The 13,819-nt window shown below is 47.1% G+C and overlaps 1 protein-coding gene across 2 annotated transcripts in view; it reads left to right on the top strand.

Moving 5' to 3' along the window:
• The window catches only part of TEX2 (testis expressed 2), a 92,791-nt gene that overhangs the window by 63,450 nt on the left and 15,522 nt on the right, over positions 1-13,819 (top strand). For both annotated transcript variants that reach the window (XM_054573028.1, XM_054573027.1), the window contains exons 6-7: positions 1,919-2,065; positions 6,722-6,821. In XM_054573028.1, coding sequence (XP_054429003.1) covers positions 1,919-2,065; positions 6,722-6,821 — 247 coding nt within the window. The remainder of the gene's footprint in view (positions 1-1,918; positions 2,066-6,721; positions 6,822-13,819) is intronic.

The raw sequence follows: 13,819 nt of genomic DNA, 5'->3' as shown, positions 1-13,819 counted from the left end.
TCTTGAATTTATTAGCATGCTGTTAATTGCTTAGTCTTGTTTAACTATTTGTCACAGTTTCCCTCGTTCCACTTGTCAAGGAATTTTCCTAGGTTCTTACTCTTCTGCCTTAAAACCAGAGTTTAATTTTTGTTAAACAAGACTCACCAACATTTACAAGGGAGGCCTTTCAAAACACCCAAATTTGAAGGACTCCCTCCTAGAACATAAAATACCTCCCTTACATGCAGTAATGGTAAACCTAAAATGCAAGTGAGCCCGCAGGTCCCCAAAGAGAAAGATGGTGCAAGCTCTGACAAGACTAGTGGGCAGGTGGGTGCTGGGCTGTCCACCAGGCCCTGCGCAAGCTCAGTGACCAGTTCACTGGGTCAGACCCTCGGAACGCCAGGCTTCGGGAAAATCACACAGGTACGTGCCGTAGACCTGTGGGATGCTCACAATTCATCACGTCCCCAAATGTCAAATCCATGAGCATCAAGCTCCCCCGCATACTGTCCCCCTGGCCTAGGCACACAGCTGTGACGTGGGCGCAGCCACAGCTGCCCACAAGAGGTGGTGCTGGCATGAGCGTACGGGTATGGGGCATGGAGGCGGCGAGGGTGTCTGGTGTGCGTGGCCTCCACAGGTGGTCCATGAGGGCAGCGCAAAGGTATTTGCGCATAAACCATAGAAGTGAAAGGGCGATCACTTCACAGGTGTCTGCGTGTCTAGTCTTCTTGGTCTTCGCTTTTCAAGGCCAATTGTTTCTATAAAGTCATAGTCTAATTAGGGACCTCAGCATTGGGAAATGTCTCACACCACGAGCATGTCACACCCCCTCCCTCCCTCCCACAGGACCCAGCAGGTGGAGGTTCAGGATGAGGAGGCTGTGAGTCAGGCTCTGCCCATAAGCAAGGGGCCTCGGGCAAGGCACTAAACGGTTCCCAGTCTGTTTTCTCACCCCCAAAATAGACGTAAAAGTTGTCTTCCTAGGGTATTGTGAGGCATAAAAAGGGGAACCTGAGAAAGGAGTCGTCCTGGCAGGGGGTCCGTGGCCAGCAGCAGTGACAACGATGACCAGCAGGCATCACCCCGCTAACGTAACCTCGCTGCCGTCACACTGTCACCGCTCATACCCTGCCGTGGGTGTCACTGGGCTTCTCCCTTCTTCACCTGTACAGGCTGGAGTCCACAGTGTAATTAGCCTTGGAAATTAGGGGCTAACCCACGTTTGCTCCTCTCTTACTTGCACACTGGCCATGGCAGATGCTTTAGATGGATTGTATCCGGTGGGGGTGAGGCCCAGGTGAGAAGGGCCACAGGAGTTTCACAGAATTCCTGAGAGTGGCTCCCTCTAATCCAGGGCTGGGGTGCCCAGCCCCCCTGTTCATTACATCAGTGAGAGGGATGCTAAACATCATGACCTCCACTTAAATTAGTATGTCCGGGTGGAGGGCCCAGGCACCAGTACTTTTAAGCGCTCCTGCCCCTTGCCCAAGAGAATCGTGAATCGTAGCATCAGGCTGACTGTGAGGGTCGTGGGCACTGGGGAGCTGTCAGGCCGCCTGGTGAGCACCAGCCTGACATTTCCTCATCCAGGGAGCTGCAGCGGTGGGAAGGTTAGGCAGATATTTGATCAGTACCAAGCTAATCTGAGGGGCAGGGCAATTCAGCTGAGCTAATTATATGAAATACTAGCTGATTCACAGGAAGACTGGTAGAAAAAGAAAATAGGTGAGGAGCTTTTATCTATGATGGTGGCTCTTCTTTCATTTTCTCTTCACTGACATAATGTGAGACGTAATTTATAGGGAAGAAACATGACTCACGTGGTTGCCCATCTCTATAGGGAAGGACCTCCAGTGACTTTATAAAAATAAGCACCTGTCTGGTTCTCCCGTTGCTTTCTAGCTAATTTTGGTCCCTTTTCTTTTACCAGTTGCCAGAGGCTCCACCCTCTGAAGAGGAAGAACAGGAAGCCTGGGTGAATGCCTTGCTTGGAAGAATGTTTTGGGACTTCTTAGGAGAGAAGTACTGGTCTGACCTGGTGTCTAAGAAAATCCAAATGAAACTCAGCAAAATAAAGGTATTGTTTTTTTACCCAAGAGGCTTCCAGTTCTTCACATTTCTTAATTTCTGGAAGTTTTGTACCATTATAGTCTCAGTGAAAAATAACTCAACTTGAAACATAGAACATATGAGAGTAGTAAGTTCTTGTCAAACAACATGACTGGGCTGTGACCTTGACCGTGTGACTAACTGCATCTGAGGACTTAGTGACTGTCCCTGTTTACCTGTTTCCTTGTGTTGCCCTCATTGTTACCCATTCTAAGTAATAATCCAGAATTTGGGTTGGAAAAAAATGTGAACTTTTGTAGCTCCCATTTGTCGTATAGACTTCTGTTAACTTTAAGTCAGTGTTGCCGGCGCTCAGCCAGCCTCACAGTCTCAGCCGCACAGTAAATGCTGAGGAAAGCGCCTGGTTACTTAAGACCTCTTTCCCAAGGCTCCCTCTCCACGCTGGGAAAGTTAGCACTGCACACTGAATATGTCTGGGTTTGACCTTTACTTCTGGCCAGATGGTATTTTATTTTGGGCTCTCCTTTTGCTGAAGAAATAGTTCTGCTGCTGATTTAGACCTACTTGGAAGTGAGTTTAAACTTGCATAAGTGTGTTCCTCATGGTCGCCGCTGAGTGACTCATTTAGTACCACCTTTGGCAACCAAGAGACCTTATGCAGGTTTCTTAGAAGTAAGTTTTGACCCAGCAAAGACACAGGCAAGGAAGAGTCACTTTGGCCTCAAATCTTCACTGAGAGGTAGCATAGTCAGCAGCTTAAGTCAGTGGGTCTTTTGGGGCCTTAGATACCTTTGAGAAGCAGAAATCCTTTCCCTAGACAAAAGCACAATGACACATAATTTTGCCCATGACTTCAGAGAGTTCAAGGACTCCGTATTAGAAGACTGCGCGCTAAGTAAAAGTGCAGTAGAAGTAAAACGTGGGCATGGAAGAGCTTTGATTTGATTTTTGGGTAACGAACCAGCTCGGTCTTCTTTCCAAGCACCCAATGAAGGGGAGAGGCTGCCTCCTAAGCTGGAAGAGAGGATTTTAAGGCAGAATTCAGGCCAGGGGTTTGGGAGACCTTTGCTGGCAAGGATCAGTCTGTTTGTGTTCCTCAGGTGGGTTGGGGGTTGAACCCACCCTGCTAGCCAGGTCCACGGGGCGGGGGGAGCAGGAAGTGCCAGCGGCCTTCCCATGTTTAGAGATGAGAGGCCCGCACTCAGCCTGGAGCTCTCTCAGCCTTCCTGGTCTTGGGGAAGTGGCGGAGGGCTTGAGTGCCTGGGTTGAGGCACACGACTGGGGTTGGCACTTCTGTTTCCCCAGAGACTGTCATGGGCCCTTCCCTGAGCAGGAGGGCTGCAAGTCCTGGCGGTGCGCGACAGAAAGCAGGGCAGGGCTGACCTCCAGCTGGGACGCAGCTCTCCCCGTGACACACATTCCAACACAAACGGAGAGGTCAGTGTTGTCCCACACTTCTCTCTGGAGTCAGGAGTCCACGAGGCCTCTGCCCCCTTGGTGGAAAATGGTGGGATCCCCATCCCAGAGGAAGTTGAAGGGAAAGTCTTTTATTTCCTTCTCCCTTTGCTCATCATGTGTGCTTTTGCAGTTCACAAACTGAAACTCCCTTTCGTGTTTTGAGGTCAGAAGTGCTGGCAGGTTAAGTGGAGAAAAGGCGCCTAGATCCAGCTGCGCCAGCCATTCAGGGGCAGGAGCAGTACTCGCTCTATTGCCAGCCTCAGTGCCTCCACCCCAGCCTCAGCTGCTACCTGTGAAGTGCCCCGCAGATCAGAGGGGACCCTGGCAGTGGAATAAACAGAAAGGCGCCAAATTCCGAACCTACTACCACCCTGTCAAAGGAACTCTTATTATTATCACTGATATTCAGATACCCCCGGAAGAGCTATTCATTAATTTAGAGAATGTGAGTTAATGGCCAGTCAAGAGCCAGAATGACTGGCGGAGCCTGAGCTGTCCCCCATGACAAAGATCTCCCTGTCTCCTGGTAGGCCTCGAAGGCCTGACATTCGGAGAACTCTTTGTTGGCCTTGCCCTGCAGTCTCAGATTGTCACCCTCACACATGATAATGACTCATTTTGAAAGAGCGGCCCAGTGTGTATATGCTGAGTTTCTGCCCCAACAGCAAGTATGTTCTTGGCCTTGGCCGGCTGCTCTAACACCAGCATGGGGCTCTCAATTGTTAGGGGCTCTGCGCCCCTGTCAGCAAACGCTGCTGTTACTGCATATAGCTGCTAATGTGCCGCCCACCAACCTGAGAATGAGCCATACACCCGAACGTACAGTGCCCGTTGGGTTTAGTCAGGAAGATAAGGAACATGCGGCGAGTTCCTCCCACACTGTGGGGCCTTTGTGTGGGCAGAGAGAGGTCCTGGTTGAAAAGAGCAGGAGTGACCTTCCCTTGCCTGCCCTGCTGGGTACAAAGGAAGCCCCTCCAGGGCCTGATCCTGAGAGTTTTGATTCAGATCAGAGATCTGAACAAGGAGGGGTCGAGGGTGAGTGAGAGATGTTCTAGAATCTTAGGGTTGGGTACTCGGGTGAGTAAGCAGGTAAGCAGACGCTGCTGATGGTCCCCCTCCCCATCCTGCTCACTGGTGATGAGAGCCCACCACATCCTGCGAGCCTTTCTCAGTCCCCCGTTCCTCTAGCCCCCCCCTTCACCCTAGGTCCTTGCAGGGCTGCAGAGTGTAGGATGGGATACGGTGGGCGGTTGGACAAGGCCACGGAGGGACAGTACGTTTCTGTCTCTGTGTTTGCTCCCCTGGTTCAGTGTTGGACCTCTGTTTCCATAGAAACCCAGCATGCTCCTGACAGACTAGGCTTTAGAATGACAATAATAGATAAAAAAGATGGTTGGGGATTTGGCAAGGGTGCAAGATTTTGGCTACATTCTTGGCCAAGTAGCATTCTGTAGGCTGACTGGGAGGCCAAAGACCACATAACATCAATGCTTTTAGAAAAAGCTTTTCCAAACACAGCAACCACCAACTCAGAAATGTATATTTTAATACTGTTTCTAGTTATGTTTTGTCCATCACAGACTTCATAACCTCTTTAATTTAGCCCCTCCCTCTTGCAGAAAATCAGAGATGAAGTTCTCTGACTGGTGAATCCTAAAAGTACATAAGTTTCTCTGCAGAGAGACAGCTGAAGAGGTCCCGTCAAAATAGGCATTAAATTCATGCCTGGCTAGGTGCTACCTTGTTTTGTGGGAGATGTTTAACATAACTTAAATTTTCTAAAAAACTATTCTAAATTTTACAAAATTATTCTGATGTTCAAATGGAGAAATACTCATGAGAATTAGAAAATTCTGGGGAAAAATAAGAGGGACTTGACAGATTTTAAAATGCATTATCAAGCTACAGTAATAAAAGCACTTTGATACTGGTAGAAAACAGGGTGCTCAGTACAGTTTCCAGGGTAGTAGGAACCTCATATTTAAAGGTGGCATTATTAGGGAAAATATTGGTGGTTCAACAAATAGGTTAAAGATATCTGACTAGTTAATGGAAAAAAATTAAAGTGGATCCTTATTTTCATCTTACACTAAAATTGGGAATGGACTTGTTTTCTTTTTGTTTTTTCTTTTTAAACACATACCAATACAATCCAGGTAGAGGGAACATAGGTGAATTAATTCTGCAGTCTTGAGGCAAAGTAGGAATTTCTAGGCACAATACCAGTATTTTATGGTACAGCTGTATTAGTGGAGGTCCCACTCAAATGCAGGAACCTAAGAGGAGAGTTTTTAATAAAGGAAAGATTTATGAAAGTGTGAGTCTATGTAGAGAAACCAAAAGGGATAGTGCAGCACCCTAGGGCTGACAGCAGTGGGGAGCTGTTACTTCTCCCTGAAGGGACGAAAATAGGGGCACTTACTGGAACTTGGGCAGCATGGGCATGTGGGGAGGGCTGCCTGTCTGACAGGAACTGTGGCCTTCAACAGAGGGAGTGGACAAATGCCAGACAGTATTCTTCTCTGTACCTTATCGCCCCACCCCTCGACCCCCCGCCTACACAGCGTGATTTGTGCGGGCCAACCCTTGGGGTATAGGGAGGAACCTGAATCCAGGGGGCAAATGGAAATATCAGCACAGGGTTAAGGGATGTGATTATTTTTCAAGAATTTTAAAAAATATGAGTTTGCCTGCTAGAAATGTAGCGATTTCTTAACTCCCCACTGGTAGCCTAAGGGTAGTCCATTTTCCTATACCTTGGCCAACACCGGGAATTACCATGTTAACCTGACCAATGTGGCTGGCTCCTTCTCCACAGTCAGGTCTCTGGCCAAACGCCACTCCTCAGAAAAGCCTTCGCTGGCCTCCTTAGTCAAAGTAGCCAGCTCCGCCCACACCCCTGACCCGCTCTGTCCCATTACCTGCCCCGCTCTCTCTGTAGCACTAACCACTCTCTGAAGTTATTTCTCTATTTACTCATCTGTTTCCGCCTCTCCAAGATAAACCCCGTGAGAGCAAGGACCTTGCCTGCCTCTTCCACAGCTCTCTCTGTAGTACAGTGCCTAGTATGTGGTTTGTGCTCAGTAAATTTGGGTTAAATAAATGTATCCCCATAACACGGACCACCATCCCTTCTGAGAATGTGTTGAATTCTAACATGTACCAGGTACTAACGTCTCGTTCATTGTTTACTTCTTTTCTCCAGCTCCCCTACTTTATGAATGAGTTAACTCTGACGGAACTTGACATGGGGGTGGCTGTGCCAAAAATCCTTCAGGCCTTCAAGCCTTATGTTGATCACCAAGGTAACTCTTAATTGACTTGAGGGAGGAATGACCACTTACATGAGTGTGAAAATGTCTCCGTCACTGCAGACTGAATACCAAGGCTTTGTGTTTGGGGGGAGCTGGGGGCTTTTTAAATCATGTATTTCATGTTGGTTGTCTTCGTTGTTTACAGTCACAGCTTCAAACTGATGGGGAAATAGATCAGGTCTGCCCCTCCTATTCCTTCTAGCCTCTCAGATCCTTAAAAAGTCCTCCTGCTGCCCAAGATGCCCATGTGCCATCTGGGGTTTCTGTGTGACTCAGGAAACAGTCCCTGCCCCGAATGGCTGCAGCCCTTGCCAGGGCGAGAGGCAGTGGGCTGGATCTCGGCTCCACTCACCCCACACTGGCCTCGCCCGTGCACCTGAACTCCTTCCAGGAGCTGCCTCTCCTGGTGCACATCCACGTCTTTACCTTGCCCAGCTTCCAGGTTGCAGATTCTTTGATTTTCATTTTTTACATCTTTATGTTCTTACCACTCCTAGTAGACACATAGTAGGTATCTGAAAAAGGAACACTTGTCAGGTAATATTTTGAGATTAAGCCCCTCTGTTGGAGGAAGGTAATCGGATTTGATTTTTAAGACATGCTACTGACACATTATTTACATCTACTTGTATGGGTTGGGGAAGAAAGAATTTATTAGAATGCATAAAGAGTTTAAATAAATGTAAAGATTTCTGTGCATTTTGTGGCACATAGCTTTAAAGGACCTTGATAAAAAAATTTAGTACACAGAAGTTTGGTGAAAAGAATGAGCCAGATAGGCAAGAGTAGTCTGTGAGCAGGCAGGGAAAAAATCTCCCCATCATGGAAGCAGCCGATTTTTTTTCTGTAATATCCCTTTTCAGGTGAACCTCTTTCTACCTAAACTGGATTTACATTATTCCCCCAAAGCTCAGGAACAGGGTAGAGAAGAAAATCATTACAACGTTTTAAGAGAGTGATATTTGTTTTGAAGTAAATGTTTTGGAAAATGTAGAGACTCTAACATCTACTTGTGTCTCTGTATGGCTATATCAGATGGCTCTTGAAACATATTTAGGGAAATCATTTTCTGTGTTTTTATATATGTATATTTGATATCAATACAAAGGCATTATTTTCCTGGTGCTATCACTCTGGCGATGTTTCAGCTGACAATGAGCCTATATTTTCATGTTTTGAGTACTCCATTGATTTCAGAGAAAGGTAGACTAGAATATTATTTACAAATGCAGAAATCCACATTGAGATTGCCTATAACCACTTAATTGTGTCTATACTTTAATAAACCTGAGTGTTCCTGCATTTGATTAATTCCTGGTTTACAAAGAGTAAAACTAGAAAATATTCTTTGCAAATGATTTAGCTAGAGTTCTCTTAACCACATGTGGAAGTTTAAAAGATGCATCATCTCTGTATTGAGTGTGTAGCTAGGATCCGCACTTCGTTGTTGCATACAAGTGCTGCCTGCCTTCTGCCTCTAGCAGGCTCTGGGTTGCCCTTTGCTCTTGGCCTCCTTAGGAATTGACTTGTATGTAACAAACTGGTAAATGATCAGCTAACATAAACCTCCAGAGAGTGGGGCTTAAAGAAAGTAAATAATACGTGTACGTGCTCTGTTTTCTAATGCGTTCGCAGTCTCTTATCTCAGGACCAGATTTGTTCTCTGTTGAGTTAGTAGAAATTTCCATCGAGAAGGGAGCAGTGCCACAGCTACATCTAAGAAATAGTCCCCGTGGCTTTGAACTCTGCAGCTTCCCAGGGCAGCTTTGTCAGGCTCTATCTGAAATTCATAACTGTCTTAAGTCTCCAGTCTCTTTGCTGTCCCTCTGAAGAAAGACATTTCACTAGATCAGCGATTTTCAACCTTTTTCATCTTGTGGTACCATAAACTAATTACTAAAAGTCTGTGGCACACCAAAAAAATACATTTTTTGCTGATCTGACCAAAAAAGTATAATTTTGATTCATATTGTTGTGTTATCTGTTGTCTTTTTTTCCTCTTTTTTTGACAATCTAAGGGAAAATAAGTCAGTGCTCCTGACTAAATAGTTAGGTATTGTATGTTTTAAAAATTCTTGTAGCATACCAGTTGAAAATTGCTGTACTAGATAGATTAAAGCTTTGCTGGTTTTTAATCCATTTGAGGCTTAATTAACTCCTTTCAGGGCAAGTTTTAGAGACCTGGCTGCTTATGTACCAAGGGAGGAAAGGAATGATAAAGAAAAGACAAAGCCTGTGGGTTTTAAATGTTTCATCAAATTATGTTTTTCCAAGTCTGCAAATGATACAAGTGGTACGCCCGAAATGGACATGGAGGAGACACATGTTTTGGGTTCCATTGCTCTAAGGAAACCTCTGCCTTTTAGGGAAGTTAAAATCAGGGGTGACTTGCTAAAAGTGACTCTGAAAAGCAGAGTTTATTTTTTAGGGAACGGCAACCCAAAGGTGAAGAGGCTTCAGTAGCTCTCTGGAGAGGCATCTCCCATGGGGGCCCCCACACACATACTTTTTTTTTCTTAAATATTTGCTAACTTGTTTGTTGGAGGCACAAAGCTCAGGAGGGATATTTGGTCCAGAACTGGTTGGATTGCTCTATCCTCCAGATGCTCTTCTTGGGGCAACACAGAACGGTGGTTCTGAGCACCAGCTCTGGGGCTGGACTGCAGGGGTTATAGGCGACCATCTGACAGCTTACAGCTTACAGCAGATTCTACCAGAATAAATGGAAAGAAAAATGCCATTGTCAGCTTTCATGGCTTTGCAAAGGAGCAGAGTCTAGTTCTCTTGAATAGAGTCACACATTGGCCTTGTTGGCTTGTGCAAGTTTTGGGACACACAGGCAAGTTCTAGTGTAGTTAATAACCTCCTTCCCCAGGGTGTCCTCACTTCCATCAATGGCAGGTGGCTGTGAACAGGCTTTCCACATCCTGCCTTATCCTGGCCTCTCCCTACTCCACGTACTTCTCTATCCAAGGAGTGTTGCGGGGAGGGGGGTGTCTCCTCCCTTCCCTTCAGGCCATGCAGTGGGATCCAGGATCCTGTGTGGGAACCCCCCAAACTGGCTTCCCCTTCCCACCCCTTAACCTCACCTGAGCTGCTGTGTCCAGGCCCAGGCCTCTGGGGTCCACCAGACCACCCCGCTCAGCCACACTCCTTCCCGTTGTTTTAGTAACTTGGTCAGGGCGCATTATGTTTGCCCCTTCATTTATTCAGCAAATACTCACTGTCAGGAAAACTGGAATGTTTAGATAAAAAGGAAAATATTCCCCATCATTTCACCATTCAGAGACAGCCAGGGTTACCTTTTTGGTACCTTTGGTATATTCTCTTCTAATATTCTTTCTCTCGTGGTTAAAAATTAATTCAGAATCGAACACTTAATGAATTGAGCAGATTGACTACAGAGGCTTGTAAGGGCGGTCAGAGATAACCTAGCCAGAGCCTGCTGTGTTTTAGACGTGGAAGCCAAAGCCCAGAGTGGGCGTGTCCTGTTCCACAGCTGCTGGGCCTGAGGCTCTCCGTGAGCGCGGACTCTGCGCTGCAGCTGAGCAGCCCGCACTCGGGCCTGCTCTGTCACCGCCCAGGGTGAGACCTTGGGGGTTACTAGCAACTCGGCTTCAGTTGCCCTACTCGTAAAGTGCTGGTGTCAGGAGTGTCTGCCTCGTTCTGTTGTGGTGGAGGTAAAATGTTACATGTGAAGTGCTCAGACTGCACATGTGGCACATAGTAAGCCATCAGTGTTTGCCACTGCTGCTGTCGCAAAGCTTTGTTGTTAGTGAAAGCTTCCTGATGGGGCTCAGCGGGAACCTCTTCTGTCAGCCAGGTTTTCATGTTCTGTACCCAGGACCAGTGTCAGAATGAATCGAGGGTGTAGACTGTGGCTCCTCAGGTGCAGATTAATTCATTCAGTCTTCAGGACATTTGCTGCACGTATTGAAGTCTGCAGTCATTGAGCATCTAACATGGACAGTGCTGTACTAGTTTTGCCCTATTTCAGGACACCCAAATAACAACCCACGTTTCATCTGAAGGTGTCACATTCTGTGGAAAGATCGCCATGACCAACAGGAATGGGAACCTTGTCTGTCTTCAGGGAGGCCCTTAGTCATGACTGGTGGTGTCCGCCCTCTGCCGCTCGTCTTCCAGACCTTAACCTGTGGTGCCTGCTGCCTTTATGCAGTGCGGGAACTTAAGTTACTTTGCCAACTGATTGTTTCAGAAACTGGAACCACAGTCAGGCTGCGTGACCTGCCCATTCCTCCTGCCATACCCTTGTCAACAGTAGATGTTAGGAGGGCATCTGTCCAGGGCTGAGCACAGTGACAGGGACAGACCATGGGGCTTGGCACTGATAGGAACAGCAGGCACACTCTGCCTAGATCATGTTTCACAAGGAAAAAAGATTTTTTGTGGAAAGGGAGAAAAAAGACCCTTTTGTGGAGCTTGGTTGGGGTGGAAGAGAAGAGATTGATTTACAACTGTGTCCACCTTGAAAGGCAGTGCTGTTTCCGAGAACATTTACAGGTAGACAAAGGTAGAAATGACATCCATTCTAAAAGATACAGCCAAATACAAGGAATTCTAGTTTTCTCTGTTATCTGAGTAATATGACACCAGTCTGTTTGCCAGAAGCAATAGTCGCTGGTGAGTTCTAAGAGCTGAATAACTCAAACATTTGCTCTTGGTAATATGTTATTAATGCTCCATTTTAAGAAGTTTTGTTCCTTGTATGCCAAATGTTGACTTTCAGAGTGAAGATCAACCACTAATAGAGGTAGAGGAAATGGAGAAGCAGATAACATGAGGGCCAAGCCCAGGTGAGCAAGGCTTTAGGTTCTCTCAACCCCTGAGCTGCACATGCCTTGTTAAACCCATGCCAATGAGACTGAGGCCTCTTAGTTGTTTTAATAGTAATAAAGCCCTGGCTGGTGTGGCTCAGTGGATTGAGTGCTGGCCTGCAAACCGAAAGGTTGCTGGTTCAATTCCCAGTCAGGGCACAGGCCTGGGTAGTGGAACAGGTCCCCGGGTTGGGGTGTACAAGAGGCAACTGATGGATGTGTCTCCTGTGCATCCATGTTTCTCTCCCACTCTTTCTCCTTCCCTTCCCCTCTCTCTAAAAATTAAAAAAATAAATAAATAAAACAGTGAACTCCTGAGTGAAATTATGAGATGGATATGGCCATGCTAGAACTATTCCTGAGGCCGTGGGGTCTTTTAAATAGACTACCAGGAGGAAGGCAGAAGAACCTCTGTGCCAGGTGTCTTGTTATCTCTGGTGATTCCCATCCAGGCTGTGTACTATCTCTGGTGGTATCATGGTCCAAACTGCACCCGGTGGCCCGAGCATCTTTATTCTTCTTCAAGCATAAACTTCCAGAGGGCAGGGATTCACTTCACTGTCCTGAGCTCTGCTGCCTTGCATTAAGAACTCAGTAAGCATTTTTGGACAGAGTGAGCAGTAACTTTTGCCACTGTCTCCCTTGGAATGGTAACTGAGACTTTCCCCTCGAAGCTGAAGAGTGGAAAAACAGTCATCTGAGCTCCTCACAGGTTCTTGCATGAAGGCTCACTGAAGCTTGTCATTGTCAGCTCTGTTTCCCTGTTGTGGAATAAAGTGCCAGTTTTATAGAGACTTCTTGGTAATCAGGCACCACCCTTCGCCACCAGACAGCTCCTCAATACGAAGACCCCTTGTGTGAGGGAGACCTGATACAGACTCAACGTTTGTGTCCCTCCCAAGTTCGTATGTGGAAGCCCTACTCTGCAATGGGGTGGTATTTAGAGGTAATTAATTAGGTTTAGATGAGGCCACGAGGGAGGGGTGCTCGTGATGGCATGAGAAGAGACCAGAACGCTGGCTTGCTCTCTCTCTGCCTTGTGAGGACACAGTGAGAAGGTGGCCATCTGCAAGCCAGGTGGAGAGCCCTCACCTGGAACCGAATTGGCCAGCCCCTTGATCTTGGACTTCTGGCCTCCAGAACTGTGAGAAATAAATGTCTGCTGTTTAAGTTGCCCAGTGTGTGGTATTTTGTTATAGCAGCCCAAAGGTAAGACAGCACTCTGTGTTCATGTCCTTTCAGGAGAACCTTTCAGGACTGACTGCCTTACTCCTATTCAAAGGCTTAAAAAATTGTCCTTCTCCTCAGCTTCTTGAGCACTACCCAGAGCAGATGGTTATAGAAAGTGGCATGTTAAATGAAATGCCTCACAGTAACGTTTTAACATTTGTTAGGGAACAGCTCTGTAACTACATTCATCGCCATGAGCAGCGCTCAGCTCGGTTAGAGTGAAGATGCCACCCGTGGCACGGTGTAAGTCCCCAGCCTCACATCGCTGCTACGTTAATCCCCAGTGGGAAGACAACCTTTCTAGAAACTGTTAATTTCATCTTTCACTCTTGCAAGGTGGCAGCCTTCTGACTCACCCATTATATAACCAGTTGGCCTTGGCTCCAGTTTGTTGTGCTCCCAGGTTTCCAGGGTGCTTTCTGCCTGCTGGATCCTGTCACAGAAGCAAGTTTTTTCTTGCACCTAATGCTAAAATTGTCTCTCTGCCTTCATCTGAATGTAAGCACATCATATTAAAGAAATTTGTTGGGATATCTGCAGTTTATATCTGTTCTTAAAGGTTCTCAAACCATTCTTGACTTCTTCATGTTTTTCCTGAGAACCAGGGCTGAGCAAGGCCCCGTGGGTGGGCTTCATGGGATATATATGCAATGATACAAGAAAACCGACCCTGTCCCCCACGCAGAGACTCGGTCAGATGTCCACCTCTCGTCCCGTCCCCAGCCCGCACAAGGCTCTCCAGCTGCCCAGTGCAGCCTCTTTCCTCTTGGCCCTGAGGCCCGCTCTGGTCTGGCCCCTGTCTGCCCGGCAGCAGCAGCAAGCGAGGCTGGAGCCCGTGTTGTGGAAGCAAGGAGGGGCTGGCGATGGCAGAGAAGGGGAAGAGCCCTGGCCAGGTCGTGCCAAGCGCTGGGCTGCGCATAT

Source organism: Pteronotus mesoamericanus, unplaced genomic scaffold (assembly GCF_021234165.1).
Source record: "Pteronotus mesoamericanus isolate MK-2021 breed Mesoamerican mustached bat unplaced genomic scaffold, CSHL_Meso_final contig_246, whole genome shotgun sequence".
Taxonomy (NCBI): Eukaryota; Metazoa; Chordata; class Mammalia; order Chiroptera; family Mormoopidae; genus Pteronotus; species Pteronotus mesoamericanus.
This window is presented reverse-complemented; position numbering and strand designations above follow the sequence as displayed.